The sequence below is a fragment of the Solanum verrucosum genome, unplaced genomic scaffold (assembly GCF_900185275.1).
Source record: "Solanum verrucosum unplaced genomic scaffold, falcon-dt-bn FXZP01000273.1, whole genome shotgun sequence".
NCBI lineage: Eukaryota > Viridiplantae > Streptophyta > Magnoliopsida > Solanales > Solanaceae > Solanum > Solanum verrucosum.
Genome location: NW_026020163.1, coordinates 727,899 through 750,559, shown reverse-complemented (window position 1 = coordinate 750,559; position 22,661 = coordinate 727,899). Strand labels below are relative to the sequence as shown.

The following is a 22,661-nucleotide window of genomic DNA, read 5'->3' as shown; positions in this document are numbered from 1 at the left end:
TTTGGATCAAAACGGATTAGGTCAAAATGGGTTAGGTAATGAGTTATATTACTAGTCAAGACCCAATCCGATCCAATTTTTACCAAGTTTAATTTTTTTATTTGTTCTTTTAAATTTATTTGGATCAAAACGGGTTGGGTCAAAATGAGTTAGGTAATGGATTATATTACGAGTCAAGACCCAATCCGATATTTAAAGGACTACTTATCATTTAATTAAGGTTATTATTAAATTGAATTACATGTAATTATATGTTTTGTAGAACTTAATTTCTTTGGGAATAAACCTTACTCCAAACAAACAAAATCTTTTATAGCCAAAAATACACTAACTTGAGAAGGAAAAGTGTCTTATCAACACATGTACAATGTGAGGGGGAAAAAGGTGATTATATTATATAGTTCTTTATTTTTTGGTTCAAAGTATATTATATAGTTTTTATGTTCTTTCTTATTCTTGTCAGTCTATGCCACTTTCTCAATGAATGGGCAAGTTTTGAATTCTTTAGGTTACTTTTTCTTTAATTTTTTTTTTCTTCTCATATCATGAATCTTATCCAATCCAATATTCCCACCAAACATGGGACATGTACATCTCTATGAGTTCATGTTCTTGCTTCCCATGCATTTAATCTTACTAAGATTTAATATTCCTTACTTTTTTGTTATTTATCTGGTGTTTGATATTCGTATTGAGCTCCAATTAATTCAGATTCATGCTGCATAAAGTCTACTTAAAAGAAAAATATTCCTACCAAAATTGTTTTCTAGCAAATTAAAGGGATTGAAAGCGCTCCTGATGACCAATGATCTTACATGGCGTAAAAGGGAAAGCGCGAGATACCCTACGAAAATGATTTTTTTTTTTGATAAAGAGCTCTTCTCCTCATCCAAGCCTTTGTCAAAAATCATTTTTGGTAGGATTGCTTCCCCACCTTTTAGTAGTATGTAACGTGAGTTTGAATTAGTTGAGATTTAATATGAATATCGAATAAATAACCAAAAAAAAGTAATGAATCTTTCCAAATATGGAATATATATATATATTATGATTAAATGCATGCATGGGAAGCAAGAAGATGAACTTATGGAGATGTCTCATGTCCCATATTTGGTGGAAATATTGGGTTGGATAAGATTCATGATGAAAAGAAAAAGAAAGATCGGTGCGTAAATCTGAATTAGTCAGAACCTCAAATAGTTTAATTTTTTTGAAAAAAAAACCTTCTTTTATTTGCCCTTCTCTTTTTTTTCTTGAAAAAATAAAAATAAAACTTCTTAGCATAATTTATATTATATATTACTTATGAAGGGGAATCTTGGAGCAACGAAATAGTTATCTTTGTCGGATTCGAGCCGCAGAAGCAACTAGAAATATTTACATTAAGGTAGGTTATCTACATCACACATGAACACATGAAATGCTTTATACGTAACTTTTTATTTATTTAATATATATATATATATATATTACACATGCATCAACCCTATAAAACCCCTCATTATATTCTTCTTCTTCAACAACACCATCTTTCACATATATTCAACTTCCCCTCCCTCTATCCCTCCATAACTCAACATCATGTCTGGTGTTTGGATTTTCAAAAACGGTGTCGTTCGGCTAGAAAACCCCGGTGACTGCCACGTCAGCTCCACGACCGGTCATCAGAAAGTTCTAGTTCATGTTCCTAGTAATGAAGTCATTACATGTTATGCAAATCTTGAAAGAAAGCTTTATAGTCTTGGATGGGAAAGGTATTATGATGATCCACAACTTCTTCAATACCACAAAAGATCCACAATTCATCTTATTTCCCTCCCAATTGATTTTAATAGGTTTAAATCCATTCATATGTATGATATTGTTGTTAAAAATCGAAATGAATTTGAAGTTAGAGATATGTAAAGTTACTTTCTTTACGTGGATATTCGGACATAAAAAATATGAAATTTGGAGAAACAAAAAGTAGTATATGTGTTTTCGAGCTAATAATGATATATTTGGAGACTGGAGTTGTGTTTGTACATGAATATGAACTGAATTGTTTTCGAATTTTTGTAAGTAAAAATTGCTTTTTATAGTTTTTTGAATTCCGAAGAATTATAACAATTCTATGTCTGAACAATTTAATCGAATAAGGTTCCAGAAAAAAGTGAAAATTATCCATGGCTAAATGGTCACTAAGTTTGTTGAATATGTTATTGAGAAAAGAAAATCAATAGTGTATCAACAAACAAGTCGTTGTAGTATAGTGGTAAGTATTCCCGCCTGTCACGCGGGTGACCCGGGTTCGATCCCCGGCAGCGGCGTCTGTTTTTATGTTTCCACCATCGAGATCGATTTTTTTATAAAAAAAATACATTAGGCTCTCGCAACATACAACATATCTGGTTATGTCTTGCACTCCAAAACATTTTCATGTTTCCACCATCGAGATCGATTTTTTTAAAAAAAAATACATTATGCTCTAGCGACATACAATATATCTGGTTATGTCTTATGACAAGCACTCCAAAACCCGCCAACGCTCGAGAAATGCCTTGTTATGGTGTAAGTAACATCAGCTTCAGTATGTTAAGACTGATTACAAAGCAGTTACTTCACAAGTTCTTTTTCAATAAGTAATTTACATAAGAGTTTGGATGTTGTGTTCTCTGGACAACAAAAAATAAGAATGTAGTTTGTTGAAGGCTATGTTGCTCGGACTCTCCAAAATTGATGCCACACCCGTGTTCGATCCTCCAAAAATGCACTACTTTTGGAGGATCAGACATGCACCTGTCGCCATATTTAAAGAGCCTGAGCAACATAGGTTCAAGGAACTCATATAATACAGGCTAATGTCACGAACTCACTTTCTTCTTTGTCGCGCTCCAAATGTTTCAGCTCTGAACCTATACATTCCGCCATCCAATATATCTCCTCAGTCCGCGGATGAGACTTGTCATCCGATGAAAATCCGTGCAAATTCAAAGAATACTCAATGCTACCTACATCTACCCAGCTGAATCCTATCTCCTTCTTCACTCCCTTGTCTCGCATTCCTTTTCTGATATTTGCTACCTTATCCCACTGCCCCTTCTCTGCAAACAAATTCGACATCAAGACATATGAGCCTGACTGCTCTGGTTCTAACGCGATTAATGTATTGGCTACTCTTGTTGCCATGTCAACATTTCCATAAATCCTACAAGCACCAAGTAAGCTTTGCAGCACGGACAAGCCAGGTCCTCCGGGAATCTGAGCCAAGAAAAATTCAGCTTCCTTTAGCCTCCCTGCGCGACCAAACATGTCCACCATACAAGCATAGTGCTCTGAAGATGATTCGATGGAATAATCTCTAACCATGGAATTGAAGATATCTATTCCCGTATCAACCATTCCTTTTCGACCACATGCTGTTAGTATAGAAAGAAACGTTATTGAGTCCGGACTCACGCCTTTCTTCTTCATCTCCTCAAACAAAGCCATAACTGATTCATAATCACCATGTCTCGAATGAGCAGAAATAATAGCAGTCCATGAAACTTGACTCCTGTCTGCTACCTCATCGAAAACTCCTTGAGATTCAGAGATACTCCCACGTTTTGCGTACATGTCAAGGAGAGCACCTGAAACAATTGGATTGCTGTTGAATCCCCGCTTTATCAAACAAGCATGGCATCGCTGGCCATGCTTTAATGAAATACACTCAGATGAGGCAATTGCGCTCAAGACACTGCCAAACGTGTATTCATTTGGTGGTAACTCCATTGACGCTGACAAGAATGTTTGTAAAGCTTCTCGAGACATCCCATTTTGAGCATATCCAGAAATCAAAGCATTCCATGATATGAGATCTCTCTGGTCGAGCTCTTCAAAAACCTTTAACACGTCTTCCATTAATTCAAACTTAGCATACATGGTAACGAAGCTATTAGCAACATTCAGTTCAGAGAAGAAGTTTGTCTTTAAACAAAATCCGTGAACCATTTTGCCTTCTGTCAACGAATTCTTGACAGTTATAGAATGAACTAATCCAACAAACGTAACGTGATTGGGGTAAACCCCATCTCTCCGCATCCCATTGAAAATAGATACAACATTTTCATCATTCATGGAAAGCATTGTTGTCCAAGACACAACGTTACGTTCATTCATACTTTGGAAAACCTTGTTCGCATCTTCAGTCACATCGCACTTATAATACAATGATATCAAAACATTACACACAGAAACATGAGTACCATACGCCATTTTAATAACCAAGCCATGTATCTGTTTCGCAAGCTCCAAACATTTCTCCTGTCCACAAGCAGATACAGCACTAGTAAACGACACATGATCAGGTTTCACCCCTTCCCTCATCATTTCCCTAAACCCCGAGGCAGCCTCCCCTGAATAACCCCCTTCCTGTGCATACCCCGAGAGCAATGCATTCCACGAAACCAAATCCTTACACGACATTTCAAGAAACACTCTTTCACCTTCCACTATATAACCACACTTTGAATACATAGTCACAAGTGCATTTCCAACGAAAACATCATTCTCAACTCCGAACCTCATTACAAGTGAATGCAACTGAATACCAAAACGAAATTCCTCTTCATCCGTACAATGGCTAATAGCAGTAGTATAACTTACAGCATCGTAAACAACCCCAACAGAATGCATCCAATGAACAAAACCCAATGCCTCTATACCATTTTCGAACCCCGAAAGCAGGGTGTTATAAGAAACTCTATCTGGGAAGTTCAACCCATCAAATACACACATAGCATTATTAAACTTTCCAGTTTTACTATACATACTCATCAATGAATTTGGAACAGTTACGTGCTCAATGAACCCACTCCTAATCGCCAAGCTATGAACTTGAGTTCCAAGATTCACATCTTCTCGACAACCCTTTAGAGCTAAAGCTACAACAACTTCATCAATTTCTGATATACCCATTTGGAGTTGATTCTTGAAGAGATTAAGAGCTTCAATTTTGCGGTTTTGCTGTATATAATTGAGCATGGAATGGTGAATGGAGATAAGAGCTGGTTTAGTAATTGTATCAAACAGTTGGTGTGCATTGTGAAATGAACAGAAATTTTGAGTTGTTAAACGGCGGGTAAACATGGGAAGATAAACCCTCCTAAAACCCTTTTCAATTAGGGGATATATATATACACACATGCACCGTTCGGTACGAGAGATAAAAAATAATTAATCATGTAGCATGAGTCTATCTCATGTTTGGTTGAGATAGTATCGTGAAATAACTTGGGGATATATATATACATGCACCGTTCGATACGAGAGATAAAGAATAATTAATTGTGTAGCATGAGTCTATCTCATGTTTGGTTGAGATAATATCATGAAATAACTTATTCTAAGATTGTAGTGTTATTTTTATCTCACATTGAGGATGAAATAACTATCCTTGAATAACTAATCTCGGGATAGTTAATTTGAATGATTTGTTTCCAACCAAATAGGTCCTTATATTATTTTTTAAACTTGCCGACAAATTTATTTAGACACTCGAATCATGACTTTTTTCGATTGAACATAGGAATATGATAAAGCATTTGTATTAATACTGTTTTATCTCAAATCTACAACAATAATATATTTAGTGCAATTCTATAAGTGAAATTTGACGAATATAGTGTGTACACAATCTTTACTTCTATATGGAAAGATAGAGAGGTTTTATGATAGAGCATTGACTTAAAGGATAGTAAAACTAGTTCACTTCAAATTTAAAAAATAAATAAAGTATACAAATCTTAACTTTTTTTTGTTTCTTCTAATTAGTATGATTAAATTTGAATTTGCATATTACATGATCCATTGTTTGAGGTGGCGATTCCAATAAAATATTTTCCATTTAAGCCAAAGTGTCGAAGGAATTTTAACCATTCTTGTATTCTACTATATTCTTGTTAGTAATATTTTCTCTTTCAAATACTCTATTACAAAATTACTCCAATGGATAATTAGTACTCCATATAAATTAATATAATAATTATTTTTTTTTGAATTTCGAATTTCAAATTTCAAATTCAATTTAATCAATAAAATATTATATATTTTCAATTTCCATAAAAATAAGTAAATTATCCAAATAGTTCAATTGATTTTACTGTATTACATATAAATACTTTAAAAATAATATTTTTTTACTTATCGAATAATAAAATATAAATAAGAAGGTTTTCCCCCCCACTACATATAGGGTCCAAAAAGGAGCAAAATTAGCCAACTTTTTCCACTTATCTTGTTATTATACCTTAATTAGTCCCAAATCTAGAAAAATTAATATTTTTTCTTTCCATATTAACCAAAAAAGCTACTTACCATTTTTATTTTCCTCTCTTTTCCCTATTTCAAGAATTTTCTATTGTTGCCTCTGTTCATATTTTGAGCAGCAAAAAATAAAAAAAAAACCTCTTTAATTCGCCCATATTCCTCATATTTTGAGGTTTCATAAATAATTGATATAATTTTTTGAACTTCTTTTAGCTCTGATAATTTTCATCAATGGAAGCTGCGCCTTTCTTCCTCACCAATTTTTCTAGTATCAGGTATTCATTTTTTCTTCAGTTAGTTATCGACCCATTTAACTAAATTCTATCTTTTGATGTTTCATTTTATTAGAATTTTAATAAAAATTGTGTTTTTGCCTTTGGTATTGCTGATTGTTAGCTCAAATTGTATTCATATAACTGGGATTAGCTGATTATAAGTAGTAATTAGATAAATAATGGACCTCAAATGATTTGGGATTGAAGTATTGTTAATTGGTACTCCTTTCGTTTCAATTTGTTTGTTTGTCTGGTTTTGATTTGATACAGAGTTTAAGGAAGTAAAAAGCTTTTGAATCGTGTGAGCTTAAATTAAAGATGCATAAAATGCATCAAAATGTTCTTTAGTCTTAAACATGCCAGGTAGAAAATTAGAATTAAAGAGTTGCCGAAAAGAGAAAAGAGAAAAGAGGCATTCACACCCAAGGGTGTGACCTACTACTTGTAAATGAAGTAGTTGAGAGTCATAATGTCTCAGGTCCTAATCCCAGTAGAGATGAAAAAATACTCGGTGATTCTTCCTATTTGTCTTAGGCTTAGTAGGATAGATTTACGTGGTACCTGTTGTTGGTGGGAGGTATCCTGTGGAATTAGGTGAGAGTTGGAGACCATGTTCATCAAAAAGAAGAAGGGAAAGTGACATTCTTTTTCAAATGGACTAAAAAATATAAGACTAACAAGTTGAAACAGAGGAAGTAGTTGATTTTATATAGCGAGGTCTTTCGGAAACATCCTCTCTACTCCACTAGGTAGGGGTAAGGTTTGCATACACTTTACCTTTCCCAAACTCCACTTGTGGGATTTCAGTGGATATGTTGTTGTTATAGTTGATTTTTATATCTTTTAGCTAAGTCCAATGTGTTTATCTAGTTGTTTAGTGGTGAGTTCATTATTTATGTATGTACATATTGTAAAAAATAATTACAGAAAATGCACCTCAATATGTAAGCTTGACTTTGGATATGGTGGCTTTTCGATTTCACTAGGGCTAGTTTAAGGATTTTTAACACGGGTGGTGTTTTACTTTGTAATGTGATTGCAGGTTGTTTAGTCTATAGTAGAGATGGAGGAGACAGGGCAACTTAAAAGGGCATTAATAGATGCCACAGCGGGGGCAGTTTCTGGTGGTATATCGAGGACTGTAACCTCACCTCTCGATGTAATCAAGATCAGATTTCAGGTGTATATTCTGTATATATTTAGTGCTGCTTTAACTTTTGCAGTTTGGGTTCATGAACTTGGCCGTTGGGGCGTCTAATGCAGTGACATTAAACACGTATAGTACAACGTCAATTTTCACAACTAAGGAAGCTTTTTGTATTTCTTAGTCAATCTCAAAAACTGTGGCTCACGGGCATGTAGTTGAACTTCCACATTGTAGTATAGTAGCATGTTTGGCCAAGCTTATGTAATCTACTTATTTTAATAACCTTTTCTTAGCTTTAGCATCCCGATTCTGGTTCCTTCGTTCTTGCATCCATGGTGCTAGAAAATGCTCAACACAATCCAGTGTGTCTAAATAATCTAAAAAAACTTGAGAGGAACAAAACTTTGAAATAAAAGCCATATAAGACATCAATTAGTTTGTAAAAATTATGTTCAATTGGTTCTTCTTTATATTAAATTAATAAAATCAAAATTAGTAGGTATGTTCAATTGGTTCTTCTTTATATTATATCAATTACGATAGACTTATACATTCTTTCATTTAAATGTGATGATGCTGGATTTTGTTTTAGCCTAGTTACTGAAGGTGGCTTTAGATGATGATCTCGAGCCTTTAAGAAGAATGTCAGTTCTTTTTCTTTTGTCCTTTCTCAAAACATACACTCTATCTCTCTCTTTACAACAACAACATACCCAGTATAGTCCCACAAGTGGGATCTAGGGAGGGTAGGATGTACGCAGACGTTACCCCTACCTTTATTGGGTAGGGAGGTTGTTTCAGCATAGACCCTCGACTCAAAAGAAAAGTTTTCGAAGCTGGGAAAATATTCTCTCTCTCTGTGCATTATTTTATTCTATCCTCCATCTCTTGCTTGATTGTACATCAAGAGCTAAATGTTTTCTTATTTACCAATGTTTCAGGTCCAACTGGAACCCACTAATCAGTGGGCCTCGCTTCGGAGAGTTGTGCATGGAACTTCTAAGTACACTGGGATGCTGCAAGCTACTAAGGATATACTCAGGGAAGAAGGCTTAAAGGTATTTGTTATTTTTGTCATGAGAATTTTGGAAATCTTGCAAAGATACTCGAGGCTTGCATTTGAGGCAGCATCTTATGCTCTGCACATAAATGGATTGCTGAGTGCAGTAAATTATTGATTAACTAACTGCTCAAAACAAAATATTTCCTGCATTGCATATAGTTAGATATGTCCGTGCTGATTCTATTTTTTTCTCCATTGCCTATAAAGTTTAGTCTTAATAGAATAAACACCGTGCTATATGACTTTTTGTTGAAACTTTGTTCTCATAAATATGAGATATTCATTTCAGCTCTCTTCTGATCTCAACTTTTATTTTGTTATAGGAATTGTGGAGACATGATTGATAGTATTTGTTGGTTAATTTTAAGGTCAAGCTTGTGGCTTTGTTCTTCCCGACTTATTCTAGCACTGACAAGTCTGACTACGCAAACATTTGAAAAAGTAATCTGCTTATATAAACACTCGATTCACACAAAAGCAAAAAGTAAATGGTGACGTCTTTTCTAACGCAGTAACCAGTGTAGGCCTTGGAACAGTAAAAGTCTAACATGGGTTCTTCCAAGTGCTAATTCCTATGTTCTTCATCTAATAGTGTGTGTTGGCCCACCAGGGAGGGAAAGGGGGGGGGGGGGGAAGAAGGAAGTAGTTTGTAGTTAATTATTTTAGCAGTTGATGTCTTTCAAACTTGATGCTAGTTCTGGTAAATTCATTTTGGTTGCACATATCCATTCTTGCCACAGGGTTTCTGGCGGGGTAATGTTCCAGCTTTGTTGATGGTTATGCCATATACTGCCATACAATTCACAGTGTTGAAGCAGTTGAAAACTTTTGCTGCTGGTTCTTCAAAGACAGGTTCGTCAGAATACTCGTCCCTGATATAGAGGAAGACAAATAGGATAGCATTTGAAGGGGGTAAAAAATTACTTTCTATGGCTGAGATCACTTTCTACCGTTTTCATTAACTTTTGATGCACAGGTGAGATCTTTGGTAGCATAGATGGCTAGGTGTCAATTGTAGATAACCATATCTTTGTAAAGGTTCTGTACTTTGTTATACGATTTCTACACCGATTTTCTTGTTACATCAATATTATTCATCCCTGCCTGGAAATAACAGCAATATACCCAGTTAAATCCCACGCGTGAGGTCTTGGGAGGGATGTAAGCCGACCTTACCCCTTCTTTGTGGGCCGACCTTACCCCCTCTTTGTGGGCCGACCTTACCCCTTCTTTGTGGGGTAGAGAGGCTGTTTCCGATAGACCCTCGGCTTTGAAGGTCATCCCTGCCTAGATGTTGAAAGTTATGCTTAACATGTCTGATGTCCCTGACTGTGTTTTATTCATTGTGATTTGAAGCATTTCTCTTCTCGTGAGATCTACAAATTTCTGCACCTTTTGTGGTGTTAAAAATAATGTTTTTTTAGGTGTTACATCTCATCAATGATCTTCCTGAAATCTGATGTAGTTATTTCGATGTTAAGACAACGCTCTTCACAGAGCGTTTTGTGCAAACCATTGGCAAGCCTTAGCATTTGATGGTTTGACTGTTTTGTATGATGCAGAAGATCACATCAATTTGAGCCCGTATCTTTCTTATATCAGCGGAGCATTAGCAGGATGTGCAGCTACAGTTGGTTCATATCCATTTGATCTCCTGAGAACCATTTTAGCCTCCCAAGGGGAGCCAAAGGTAGTTGGCACGTCTTTTGTAGGTTCCAAGATATTCTGTGACGTGCCCCCACATATGTAACCTGTACTTTTTGCTGCTTTTTATCTTGCAATTTGATCATGAAAGTTGATTAACTAAAGCCTTTTTGTTTAATCATGGTCTGTTTTTCTTCTTAGAAGTTTGAAAAGTTGACAAATTATACTTGTAGATAGGTCGTGTCTGGGTCTACTCTTTGTCCTTTGGTGTTGAGATAGTTGAGTCACCCTTCCTCAAGTAAGAGGTTATATAAACGTGGTGAAACATGATAAGCAATATAACAAATCAAGAGACATTACTATTTAAAAGATAGGGGGATACAGCAAGTACTTTGTAAACAAACATTGATAAGTGTAAAAGCATATTTCATCAATTTTATAAGTTAACATCCGAGTAAAAAATATTACCACTGTTACACAGTGTTAGAAGTGTCAATTCGACTTAAAGCTGCAAAATGTATTTTTTTTTTCAATTTTTTCAAAAAGAGTTACCTTTCCAATGCGTCACTTAAGGTAAGAATTATACCTTTTTCCTTATTTTCGTCATGTCCGCATTGCCTTGTAGAAGGTTTGCAAATTCGGTCAATAGTTCTTTGTGAACCAAAGGTCAAATGAAGCGCTGACACCTATGTTTTAAGGGACATAGTAAGATCTTAAGGTATATACTATTTCTAAATGCCTATTAATGAAGATTTCATGTGATTGATTGTTATGCCAATGTTCAGGTTTATCGAAACATGAGGTCTGCATTTGTTGACATATTCAGAGCTCGGGGTGTTCCAGGACTCTATGCTGGATTGACACCAACACTAGTTGAGATTGCTCCATATGCTGGTTTGCAGTTTGGAACTTATGATACGTTCAAACGTTGGATGAAGGTAAACCTTTTAGTCCCTCCAAATTATATTCATTACGATGCTCTTTTTGTCTTGGTCTTGGCATGTTTGATACGAGGTTGTGATTGTTTGGGCCATTGGGATGATGTAGTACCTGTGTGAATGGGACTCTCTTAGAGGGTTACTTGTTTAACTTGCCAATCATTATAGTAACATGCAAGATATAGTCTACCCAACAATTTCCAGATTTTAAACTGGTTATCCCTTTCTTCCACTTGCTTTTGTTTTGAAGGGAATCCACTCAGTCTGTAGCAGTCATTAGTGCATCTGAGACTGGAATATCCATCCATTAATCAACTACGCCTCAGTCCATGGGTGGGGTTCAACGAGAGGTAGAGGCAGGCCCCGAAGAAGTTCCGAGGAGAGGTGATTTTATAGGACATGGCACAAATTAAGCTTATCGAGGACATGACCTTAGACATGAGGATATGGAGGTCGTGAATCAGGGTAGAAGGTAGTTGAGGGTTGTCTCAATCCCCTGAGGGAAGCCTTGGTGGGTAGATAGTATTAGAATTGATTATTCGCGTAGTTTCTTGTTCTTCGATCACTTGCTACTCCCTGTTGTTTCTTGTTGTTGTTGCAAGTTTACATGATGTTAAAGTTTATTCTAACAGTTGTTTGCACAGTTACTTTGGCTTACACAATTTGGCCTAATTTTTTGTAGGCCTGGAATCTTCTTAGATCTTCTAACTCAAGCCAAGGTGATGAGTTTATTTCAAGCTTTCAGCTGTTCATCTGTGGTTTAGGTTCTGGAACATGTGCTAAAGCTGTCTGCCATCCTCTTGACGTGGTTAAAAAGAGGTTCCAGGTAGATTTCCTTCCTTTTTATCTCGTGCCTCGGTATAATCATCAGGTTAAAAATTACTAAATGAGATTTAAGACATTTAGGGACTTGACCATAAAATGGAGGCTATTAGTCTGTTTATTTGTCTGTAACTATCGAATTCTGAAACCATTAGCACTCCTGTTATCGTCATGGATTTTGAGAGTAAATGTGGTTTCTTGTGTTAGCTACTTATTTCTTGTTCCCATTGTGTATTCTTCTCTCAAGCCAAATATAAGATTACCTTATCATCATTAAAGGGGAGCCTTTACGTAACCGGTAAAGTAGTTGCTATGTAACCAGGAGGTCACTGATTCGAGCTGTGGAAACTGCCTCTTGCAGAAATGTAGGGTAAGGCTCCGTATAATAGACCCTTGTGGTCCGGCTTCCACGGACCCACGCTCGCGTATAGCGGGAGCTTAGTGCACCAAGCTGCCCTTTTTTAATTACTTCATATCATTATAAGCATCAAGAAAACAAATGAATAGATGCAAACTTATTGCATAATGGACCTGGGGGTTCCATTGACCTTGTGTCTCAAGTCACAAGTTCGAACTAAGTCTCGTATTTAAGTGAAGAAGGGTAGAGGGTGGGCCCACATTCCCGATTTCCATAGGCTTGGTTGGCTCCAGACAAATTTCTCGATCATAAAAAATAATTATTGCATATTGTGTGAGCTTCTGATATTCAATCACATACGAAACTGTTATTTCAGATCAGCTAATGAACTACTACCATATCTCCTTACAGATTGAAGGACTACAGAGGCATCCAAGATACGGGGCTCGACTCGAGTCTCATGCTTATAAAAATATGTACGATGGCCTCCGCCGGATCTTGCTAGAGGAAGGTTGGGCTGGACTATATAAAGGCATTGTCCCATCAATTGTTAAAGCAGCACCTGCTGGTGCTGTAACATTTGTTGCCTATGAATATACATCAGACTGGCTTGAGTCCATTTTGACTTAAAAACTGCTCTATTCTTTTTTCTTTCCCTCCCTATTGGTTCGAATCCTACTTTAGAGAATTCGACATGCATTAGTGATATTTTGGAAGAGTCCTAGCAACATGAGTAGTGTCCATTTTGTTAATTTTGGTGATACGGAATTCCGACGTCATTTTTGCTATGGAGCATCAGATTTGTATAAATCGCAAGTAGACATTCATTTGTATAAAAGCGCAACGATTGTATATATGTAACTACTATGTATATGTATCAATAATTGTGTTTGTGTATCTGCATAAAATTTGAATTTGTATACAATTGAATCGAAATAAAACATTTGTATATCAAATCTCTCTCTCGCTTAATACAAACACAAATTATTTTGTGTTTGTATAAAGTGAGAAAAAGAGAACTGGTACGAGAAGATTTGTATTTGTATAATTATAAGTGTATATGACGAAAATATATGTATTTGTATATACAGTTTTCTCTCGCTTTATACAAACGCAATTTATACATTTGTGTTTGTATAAAGTGAGAGAGACGAGGGAGAGTGGCGAACCAGATTCTCTGGAGAGAGAGGCGAATGACAAGTGTTTGCTCCGAATTACAAGTAAATGAAACAGTGGTTATAACATTTAATTTGAATTAATAGTTTGCTATTTATACAATTTTCCTATAAATAAACATAACAACAAGCGCATTTACTAATCGCTAATTTAATCTTCTTCATCACCACGATCACGATCACGACCACGACCAAATGAAAGAAACTGAACTATGAAAAGTAAAACTATAGACAAGAAGAGTAATTCAATTGGGGTAAGAATTTGTGATATAGATTTGGTGATTGCTTCTCCGATCATCACAAATATCACCAGCACCACATAATCGATCATAGAGTGTATGCATGTGATGAAGTTACAAAGGAATAAAATTATTTCACCAATTGTGCAAGTAATGTCATATAATATAATATTCTATTTTTAAAAATCTGTGAAAAATTTGTGGGACTCTTTTATCATTCCATCTTTACATAAAATGTCAATTATATATTATATTTATTGAGAATTTTCTCAAATAGTCACTATAATAAATTTAATTATACTTTATAGCTATAATTTGTATATTTATGGGTTGTAGCTACAGTTGGCGGGTGCGTTTGTATAATTGATTTATTTTTGTATAAATTCGAAATAACAAATTTATACAAACACCAACATATGAAATTTAACTATAAATTATATTATACAAATTATACAAACGTGAGAATTATACAAACTCAAAATCTAATCAGCCCACATAATTATCACTGAATGTTGGTCGCGAATGATAATTAACTAAAACTATAGTTATGATGACTAATTAACTCGTACATGTTTGCTTAACCATGTAATTTTTATCTAAACTATTTTATTTTTTTCGAGTTTCATATTTAAACTATCAAGTATGCGAGTTTTTTACCTGAATTATCACCTAACTATTTATTACGGTGATGACCAAATTAATCATTTGGCTAGATACATACATAAATCAATTGTCATAGTCAACATTTTTTGAATCAGGATATGAGTGATGTTATCTTATGTTGAATTTTGGATAAACCACTCATGTAATTATGAAACTTTAACTTCTCTATGTATAAACCAATTACTAATTTATTGTACTTATTCATTGAGATTTTCTTGTAATTCAGATTAATAATTTGCATATCTTCAAAACATATTTCTTAAGATATATACATAGTTTGAATTAAAGTTAATTTATGTTGTACACATTATCAATTGACCCCCTTTACCATATGTGACTCAACCTTATTAGGTAATTACATATAAATTTTCATAATATGATATAAATAGCAACAATAGAGAGAAGAGATCTGGTCACGAATTGAAAAATAAAACTCCATTTTCAGGAAATTGCATATTGTCATCACCTTGTAATCTACTAATACATGATAAAATACAATACTGATAACATGGTTCAATCGCAATGGAATCTTTCCACACCTACAATAACAACAATAAAAATTTGTTAGATTTTTCTATAATAACATTATACGTAAAGTTATTTTTTGGTGGCATTCCAATGAAAATTTTCATTGTTACAGTGAAATACTTTTATAAAGAATGGTTGTATCTATTAAAAGGCATTGCATATGTGTCATTTTCCAAATGGGATATATAGTAAATGCCAAAAAATAAGGATGGATGCAACACCAATTCATTTTTGCTAATTATAGTACTGTAATATTGGTTTGATTCTCCTTGCATATTTATAATAAAGTTTTTTTTGTTTAATTGAAAACCTTTAAACTTTAAATCATGATTCAAATACGTATAAATATTTTTAATTTTTTTTAATTAATATATGTGGTATCTTTCCGATTTTAAGATACAAACAAGTCGTTCTTTGATCGTAATTTTTTTCAATGTTTTTTAGTTATTTTGAATTGTTATTATTGTGACTTAGACTATAATACCTTAATTTTAAGTAGTTTCAACATTTTTCATCTCAAGTTCTCAACCATGTCAAAATATATTGTCAAAATAAAAGGTTTGACTCTCGATAGAAAAATAAATTATGTCACATAAATTGAAACAAAGAGTAAACATTTGTTTGGGATAAAATCATAAAACAGCCATCCACATTATAAACAAACAATATAGTATATAAACATAACATCAAGTGCATAAACTAAATACCAAAAATTAAAACAAACTTTATTTCATTGAAAAAACTAAGAGAAATATTCCAACACCAATACTATAGTCTAACACGCATGCAGATTATAATTAATTAACTAAATCCAAACTTTAAAAAAAAAAATCTAGTTTTGCTATTAATCATCTCAAAATTAAAGTGATTACTAAAGAAATTTAAAAAAATTACTTATCACCACCACCATTATTAGGTTTTGGCATTTTAGCAAAAGAAGCAATAAGAACAATAATAAGTAGGTTGCGTAAATATCCATTTGATAATAACCACAAATAAAAACAACAACCCAAACCCGCCCACGAAAAACAAGACCTCGTCCATAGCTAGATATCGATCAGGGTTCAGGGTTTAGGGCTCGGTAATAATGTAACAAATAAGAACAATGTTGAATTGTGTGTGTGTTGGAGGTGTTATGCATGTGAGACTATTTATAGGTAGAGTTTGGATTTGGCTCCCCTCGTTACATTTTCTCTTCATTTCGTCAAGTACATATCTAGATGAGAGATATGTATACTATTTAATTTTTAATGATCAAAATTATATTACATTAACAAATAATATAACCACAATTAAGTAAGCAATTTTTGGAAAATTATATTCCAAATTTGGTAAGAACAAGATATTCCCCATAATTTTTTTGAAATACATTAATATCATTAATTTTTGTGATACTCAAATTTTTCTTTGGTACTTTTCAAATTATGAATTTTCCTCTTTATTTTTACAGTCAATATATTTTTTTTCTCCTTGGCAAGAAATGTTATTAATTTATTTGCTTGCCAAAGTTAATTTTGACAGTTTTCCTATATTATAAGATAGTAATAAAGGTCTCCGATTCTGTCTTGCAAATAACCAAAAATAAGGATAGTAAATTAAGATATAGTTTATTTTATATATATTGACGGTATAAATATTATTTTTAATTAAGTAGGACATAATTTTGTTTAAAATAATTAATTAACTTTTGTAAAGAGATTTATATGTAACTACTTAATAATCCGTAATTTTAATGGGGTAAATATGTTATATACCATCAAAATGTATCAAACTTTAAATTTAGACAAATAATTAAATTGATTTTGAACTCGTAATTTGTGTGTGAGGATTGCAAGTTGTAAGTCATGTTTATTTATAAGTCTGTGTGTGACAAAGTCTTTAATTCACAATTGATAAATTTAAATTTAAAAATAAGGATCAAAATGGCCAATTAAAGATGAAATTTCTTGTCGACTCTCTATAAGATCGTAAGCTAAACCGGTGTTGCGGAATCGTTAATGGGCTAATGGGCCTACTGCTTTGGAAAGGGAAATGGACCAAATATCCGAACAGGCCCTTTTGAGCCCACAAGCCCAAATGTTCATTTCTTAGCCAGGGGTTAAGATGGAGTCAGAATTTCTAGTTTAATTGGGTTTTGAATTCTTTTAGAAAAAATTACTTAAGCTAATATCATACTCTCTAAAATTTTCCTATTATTTTAAAAAAAATTACAAAAATTCTCACTCAGATTCTTGGATAAAAAATAAAATAAAATAGGGCAAATATTTGAGATCATGCCACATGTTTTTCCGTTTAATCAAAGGGTATATATGATCCAAAATTATGACGGTAAGGGTATGTATGGCCCAAAAGTATAATGAATGATATACACATACCATTTTTGAAAGTTCGGGGGTATATTTGACCTTTTTCCCCTCTATAATACATCCTATCCCCTCTCAGATGTATCCATGAACTATGTATCCGCACTTCCACAAGTTTTCTAATGTATCCTAGATCTTATAATCTTAAGGAATTTTTGTAATTTGGGAAAGAACAGAAATATGATGTAATTTATACATTCTTTTATGATAGTTGGAACAAACTGATGATTTTCTTTTTTAAATGAGATATTTTTGTTGACAATTTTTACTCTTCAATAGGCAAAATCAATGGATAAATGGTTGGATAAATTTTAATATTAGCAACCAATGAATATTTTCTCACCCCACCCCCCAAAAAGAAAAAGAGTACCCTCAACATTAGATGAAGAGACAAAAAAATTGGTACTTACAACATGGGGCATAATTGACCACAAATATTTTTTCAAGATCAAGATTGAGCTTTCCACATGGCAAAAGTTCATTGGCTATCAACCCTTTGTTTAGATAAGAAAATGGATAAGACATTCTCAATGGCAATTCACTATTTCATTTTTTTGTTCCATTACCTACATAACATTTATTTTTAACACAAACCAAACCATTCCTCTTTGCTAAAAAAATCAACTAGTAGTATATTGAGTTGATCAAATGGCTTCCATGACAATGACAACCTCCTTGGCCGGCGGTTCGATCGCGGCCCTAACAAAAGCCCCGACCGCAACCCGTGGTGCTAGGGTTGTTATGGTGAAAGCAAGCTCTAACGTGTCTGAGGGAGAAAATGTTGTAATGAACAACAAGAAGGAGATCAACAACAACGGTGGTGGTCGTAGGGAGTTGTTCTTTGCCATGGCGGCTGCTGCTGCATGTTCTGTGGCGGGGGCCGCCATGGCAGACGATGAGCCGAAGCGCGGCTCACCGGAGGCCAAGAAGAAGTACTTTCAAGTTTGTGTCTCAAATCCTACTGCTAGAATTTGCCGCAATGCAACTTAATTAGAAGGGCAAGTGTTTTGTCTATTTAATCATTTCTTGTACTTATTATGCTATGGTTTTAATTAATGTGAAAAAAAAAATGAAAAAAATAAAACATTGTAAAACTTTCTCATGCAAATTTAGTATTTCAATTCCCCTTCTATTCAAATTGTTACGTATATGTGTGTATATTGGTGCACAATTCGAGACTCATAATAATTACAACAAAATTTGTTCTTGAATTTACTTTTCTATACCATATGATTATTATAATTGTTTGAAATCAATCAATAATAAAGACCATGATATTATTGGAAACAATTCAAGAAATTAAAAGCCATCTAACTACCATATTAATAAACCAAGTGTAAATATTACATTAATTAAACTAATGAATGATTAATATTATATCAAAAATAACTCTTTAGTAAAAAGCATAATAAATTATTTCAAAAAAAAAAAAAATCCTCAAAATCCTTCAATTTTTCTCAAATCTCCAATGAATAAATTTGGTTGGAATTTGGCATTTGTTTTCCATTATTTCTCTCTAAAAATTCCATTGCTGCTGATTTTTTATTGAAATTAATAAAACCATAGCCCAATGGTTCTCCATTTTCTTCATCTCTAATCACCACCACAGAAACAAGCTGCAAAAAAATAAAAATATTTTTTTATTATTATTTAAGAAAATAAGATAATTTTTATACTTGCAAGCTTGAAAATAATATATATGAATATGAATAATTAAATTAGGTTTTTTTAATTTTTTTTTTTACCCTTTTATATCTGCAGCAACACTTGTAATATAGATAATTCTCATCCATCCAGTCTTGCAAATTATTAGCCTTAATAGAGAAATTCTGATATTCTGCACATACAAAAAACTAATAATGGTAAGATAAAAGAAAATTCAGGTAATAATCAGAACTCTCGATTCGAACTATGAATATGTAATATAATCGACTTAGTAATAGGAGCGAATCTATAGGTTTAGAAATGGGGCATGTGAAGACTAAATGGTGCACATGGTTGGATGTTGACTTTTTTTTAAGTGGTGCATCCATGTTCAAGAAATTTTAAATCTGCCTATGCTAATTAGTAGATAACACTTTATCCCTCAAATTTCGAGATGTGAATTCAGAATAATCGAACCCCAAATCAAGTACCAGACTACCTAAGAGGTGAGGTAGACATGTTGTTTCCGATAGACTCTAGGCTCAAGACAAAAACAGTCTAGAAAAAGACGTAATGGATGTACAAGAGACAATAGATAATATATAACAAAAACAACATATAACGAGCGATATGAAATCGAAAAAAATATTTTAAAAAGCTGAAATATTATTAATTACCTGCGAATCTTGGCACATAAGGAGCAAGTTGAAAAATATCAACTTTGTAACTAGTGTTGATTTTTTCCCATATTTTAGCTTGATAATGAAAAATATTTCCAGAACTTATTTCCAAAACTGACAAAGTCATGTAATAAATTGCACCAGCAGTAGGTTCAAAATTAAGATTTATAATTTTCAATATTCCTAATTTTGATGAGTATTCCATTTTTTCATTGTATTTATTAACTGCAAAAACAGCAGCTTTTTTTGCTTTTTCAAAAATTACAGATTTTTCATCAATTTTTACTATTCCACAAGGTATTTCCCTTCCATAATTGTTTGTCACATAGAAACCCTACATATAAAAAAAAGAAGAGGAAAATTTATTATTTAATAGATATAATCATAATCATCAATAACAATAAGAAAAAAACAAATGATTTAGATTATGATGCATCACATGAACGTGTTAATATGTGATGATGGATGAACAATTGATATAAAAATAGTTATAATATTCAAGATATAGTTAGACTAAAAGAGCAGAGGCGTAACCAGAATTTTGAGATGATGGGTGCACTGTTATAAAAAGGTTGATTTACGATATAAATTTGATCGATTTGACATTTTGGTTTTTAATTTACTGAAAGCCGTTAAAATTTGAAAACCATTAAAATTTTAAAATTATAGGTCTAAAATTATATATATAACAATTACCACTTAGAGAAGTGTTATCTAATTTTAGAAAGAAAAATAAAACAAGATAAATATAAAATTCAAATTTCTAACCTCGCGGAAAGAGGTGCACCCAGTCATAATCGCATTATGCGATACTTCAAGTGGGTTCACACATCTATATTTCAATATTTTTAAAAAATATAACACTACTATATATGATCTCGGGAGGGGGCCATGGGTTCACGTGAACCCGGTGACCCTCCCTTAGATACTCCTTTGTAAAAGAGATTATAACAATAACGAAATAATAGGCGGAGAGCTAAGATCAATTATGATACATTGTAATTTTGTATATTTAACATTCAAGAAAATCGTTACACTAGAGCTTAAAATAATAGCAAGGATATAAAAACACAACAAATAATAAGATAGTCAAGATTTTGATGCATCACGTGAACGAACGTTCTTTAGTATTTAACATATAATTAGACTAAAACAAAAATAATAACAATAATGAAGGTTAAAACATTACGTATACTTTAACAATATTCAAGAAAAATGTTAGACACAATAAACAACAAGATAGTCAAAATTCTGACACATGAACGAACATTTTCATACTTAAACATCCAATAAAAACATCTTAAAACAACAACAACACGATAAACAATCATAATGACGAAATTTTTTAGTTATTATAAGTAATAAAATTTAACCCAAAAAATTCTATAAAATTTTAATTAAACGTTGAAAACCTAATTGGAAAATTGAGGTAATTAATTAGAGATTAGTAATACCTGACTTTCAATTACATCTTCTAAATATCGTCTATGTCTGTGTTCAAAAGTATAAGTTGCCATGATCGATAATTATTTTCTAAATTAATTTGTGAAGAAGAAAGAGAGCAATTAATTGTTGAGGTAAATAAGAAGTAATATTTATAACAAAGAATCATATATTTATTTTTATCTTAATAAACAATTATGTGATAAATCCGATGCTAACAAGGATTGGGAAGAAAGAAAATTAATTATGTCCTATTCCTTTTATGATTTCAATTATAATTTCATATTATAGGTTAAAAAAAAGGATTCAATGAGAATTCTAAGTTGTTTAGGATTTTTAATTTCTTATATTTATTTAATTAAGATTTATTAGTTCAGGTTTTCTAGTGTAGTTTAATTTGTTCTTTTATTAGGATTATAGATATGAATATTACTACTTATTTTCAATATACAGAAATATATAGAAAAGAAAGATCTATAGATAAATCGAGAAAACTTGAAATAAGACTAAAAAATTTGTAAGATTATAAATAAATTTTTTCCTTCAACTCCACAATTAAAAAAAATGAGATTACTTAAATACGTAATAATAATTAGAAAATTTATTTCCTTATATTTCTATAGTTCTTCTTCTGTCATGCCCTATTGCTAAAAGAATATTTCATGAATCATGCTGGCTTATAGAGTCGTCAATATGGGCTAGGCCTGTTGGGCTAGCCTGGCTTAACCCGGAATTTAATAGGGTTGGGCTAAGATTTTTGGAGCCCATTTAAGAAAAGGGCTTTTTAGCCCGGCCTGAATAAGCCTGCTGATTTGTGGGGCTTGAGAAATATAGGTAGGGCCGGCCCGTGGGCCAGATAAAAATAATTTAAAAAATATAATATAATATTAAAATTTAAAATTAAAAAGAATCCAAACTCAAAATCTATTTAATATTTAACTAATTGAAACCGCATATAAATTGCAGATGAAAATGAAGATGTTAAGACAACCTTGCCACAAGCTGATTCAGATATGCTTGATGAAGATGATCATGAAGTGTTGGATACGCCATAGATTTCATGATGTGTTAGATACGCCATAAGTTTCATGATTTTTTTAAGGAGTTTATTTTTAACTTTTTTATGGTTGGAATATTGTCACATTTTTTGTGTTTTAATGTGACAAAACAATTAGGTTAATATTTCTATTTATATATTTATACTTTTATTTGAAAAAACCTTAATAAATATTATAAAGATAATTTTATTTGTGGATTTGATTAACAAGTAATAACATTAACATGATGTAATATTGTTTTGTCGATATTTATGATAATATTTTTAAATTATAATTTATAATTTATTTTAATAATTATAAAAAAAAGTATAATTTTAAAAAAAGTGGGCTGGC

The 22,661-nt window shown here is 32.6% G+C and overlaps 4 protein-coding genes, 1 non-coding gene and 1 pseudogene across 5 annotated transcripts; 4 read left to right on the top strand and 2 right to left on the bottom strand.

Annotated features, from left to right (window-relative positions):
• The first annotated feature begins 1,581 nt into the window (after window positions 1–1,581).
• On the top strand, window positions 1,582–1,905 carry LOC125828673 (flowering-promoting factor 1-like protein 3). The gene has a single exon (XM_049508003.1). The coding sequence runs from the start codon at window positions 1,582–1,584 to the stop codon at window positions 1,903–1,905; it is 324 nt and encodes a 107-aa protein (XP_049363960.1).
• Window positions 1,906–2,237: 332 nt separating this feature from the next.
• TRNAD-GUC (transfer RNA aspartic acid (anticodon GUC)) lies at window positions 2,238–2,309 on the top strand. The gene has a single exon. It is a non-coding gene; the product is annotated as a tRNA-Asp (tRNA).
• Window positions 2,310–2,743: 434 nt separating this feature from the next.
• LOC125828585 (pentatricopeptide repeat-containing protein At4g32430, mitochondrial) lies at window positions 2,744–5,109 on the bottom strand. The gene has a single exon (XM_049507895.1). The coding sequence runs from the start codon at window positions 5,107–5,109 to the stop codon at window positions 2,824–2,826; it is 2,286 nt and encodes a 761-aa protein (XP_049363852.1). The 3' UTR covers window positions 2,744–2,823.
• A 1,313-nt stretch (window positions 5,110–6,422) lies between these two features.
• Window positions 6,423–13,168, top strand: LOC125828574 (mitochondrial thiamine diphosphate carrier 2-like). The gene is made up of 8 exons (XM_049507882.1): window positions 6,423–6,563; window positions 7,606–7,743; window positions 8,652–8,768; window positions 9,514–9,625; window positions 10,336–10,463; window positions 11,203–11,355; window positions 12,038–12,181; window positions 12,947–13,168. Exons 2-8 carry the CDS (start codon window positions 7,627–7,629, stop codon window positions 13,163–13,165), a joined length of 990 nt encoding a protein of 329 aa, XP_049363839.1. The 5' UTR covers window positions 6,423–6,563; window positions 7,606–7,626; the 3' UTR covers window positions 13,166–13,168.
• A 4,892-nt stretch (window positions 13,169–18,060) lies between these two features.
• Window positions 18,061–18,641, top strand: LOC125828584 (photosystem II 5 kDa protein, chloroplastic-like). The gene has a single exon (XM_049507893.1). It carries the CDS (start codon window positions 18,152–18,154, stop codon window positions 18,491–18,493), a length of 342 nt encoding a protein of 113 aa, XP_049363850.1. The 5' UTR covers window positions 18,061–18,151; the 3' UTR covers window positions 18,494–18,641.
• Window positions 18,642–18,950: 309 nt separating this feature from the next.
• On the bottom strand, window positions 18,951–21,344 carry LOC125828445 (uncharacterized; annotated as a pseudogene).
• Window positions 21,345–22,661: the final 1,317 nt, after the last annotated feature.

What these genes read in the sequence shown, in the direction of transcription:
- LOC125828574 (XM_049507882.1), top strand. Translation starts at nt 7,627, where the DNA reads ATGGAGGAGACAGGGCAACTTAAAAGGGCATTAATAGATGCCACAGCG. An exon ending in TGCTGGTTCTTCAAAGACAG is followed by an intron (nt 9,626 to 10,335) that starts GTTCGTCAGAAT and finishes TGTATGATGCAG; the next exon opens with AAGATCACATCAATTTGAGC. An exon ending in TGGTTAAAAAGAGGTTCCAG is followed by an intron (nt 12,182 to 12,946) that starts GTAGATTTCCTT and finishes ATCTCCTTACAG; the next exon opens with ATTGAAGGACTACAGAGGCA.
- LOC125828585 (XM_049507895.1), bottom strand. Translation starts at nt 5,109, where the DNA reads ATGTTTACCCGCCGTTTAACAACTCAAAATTTCTGTTCATTTCACAAT.
- LOC125828584 (XM_049507893.1), top strand. Translation starts at nt 18,152, where the DNA reads ATGGCTTCCATGACAATGACAACCTCCTTGGCCGGCGGTTCGATCGCG.
- LOC125828673 (XM_049508003.1), top strand. Translation starts at nt 1,582, where the DNA reads ATGTCTGGTGTTTGGATTTTCAAAAACGGTGTCGTTCGGCTAGAAAAC.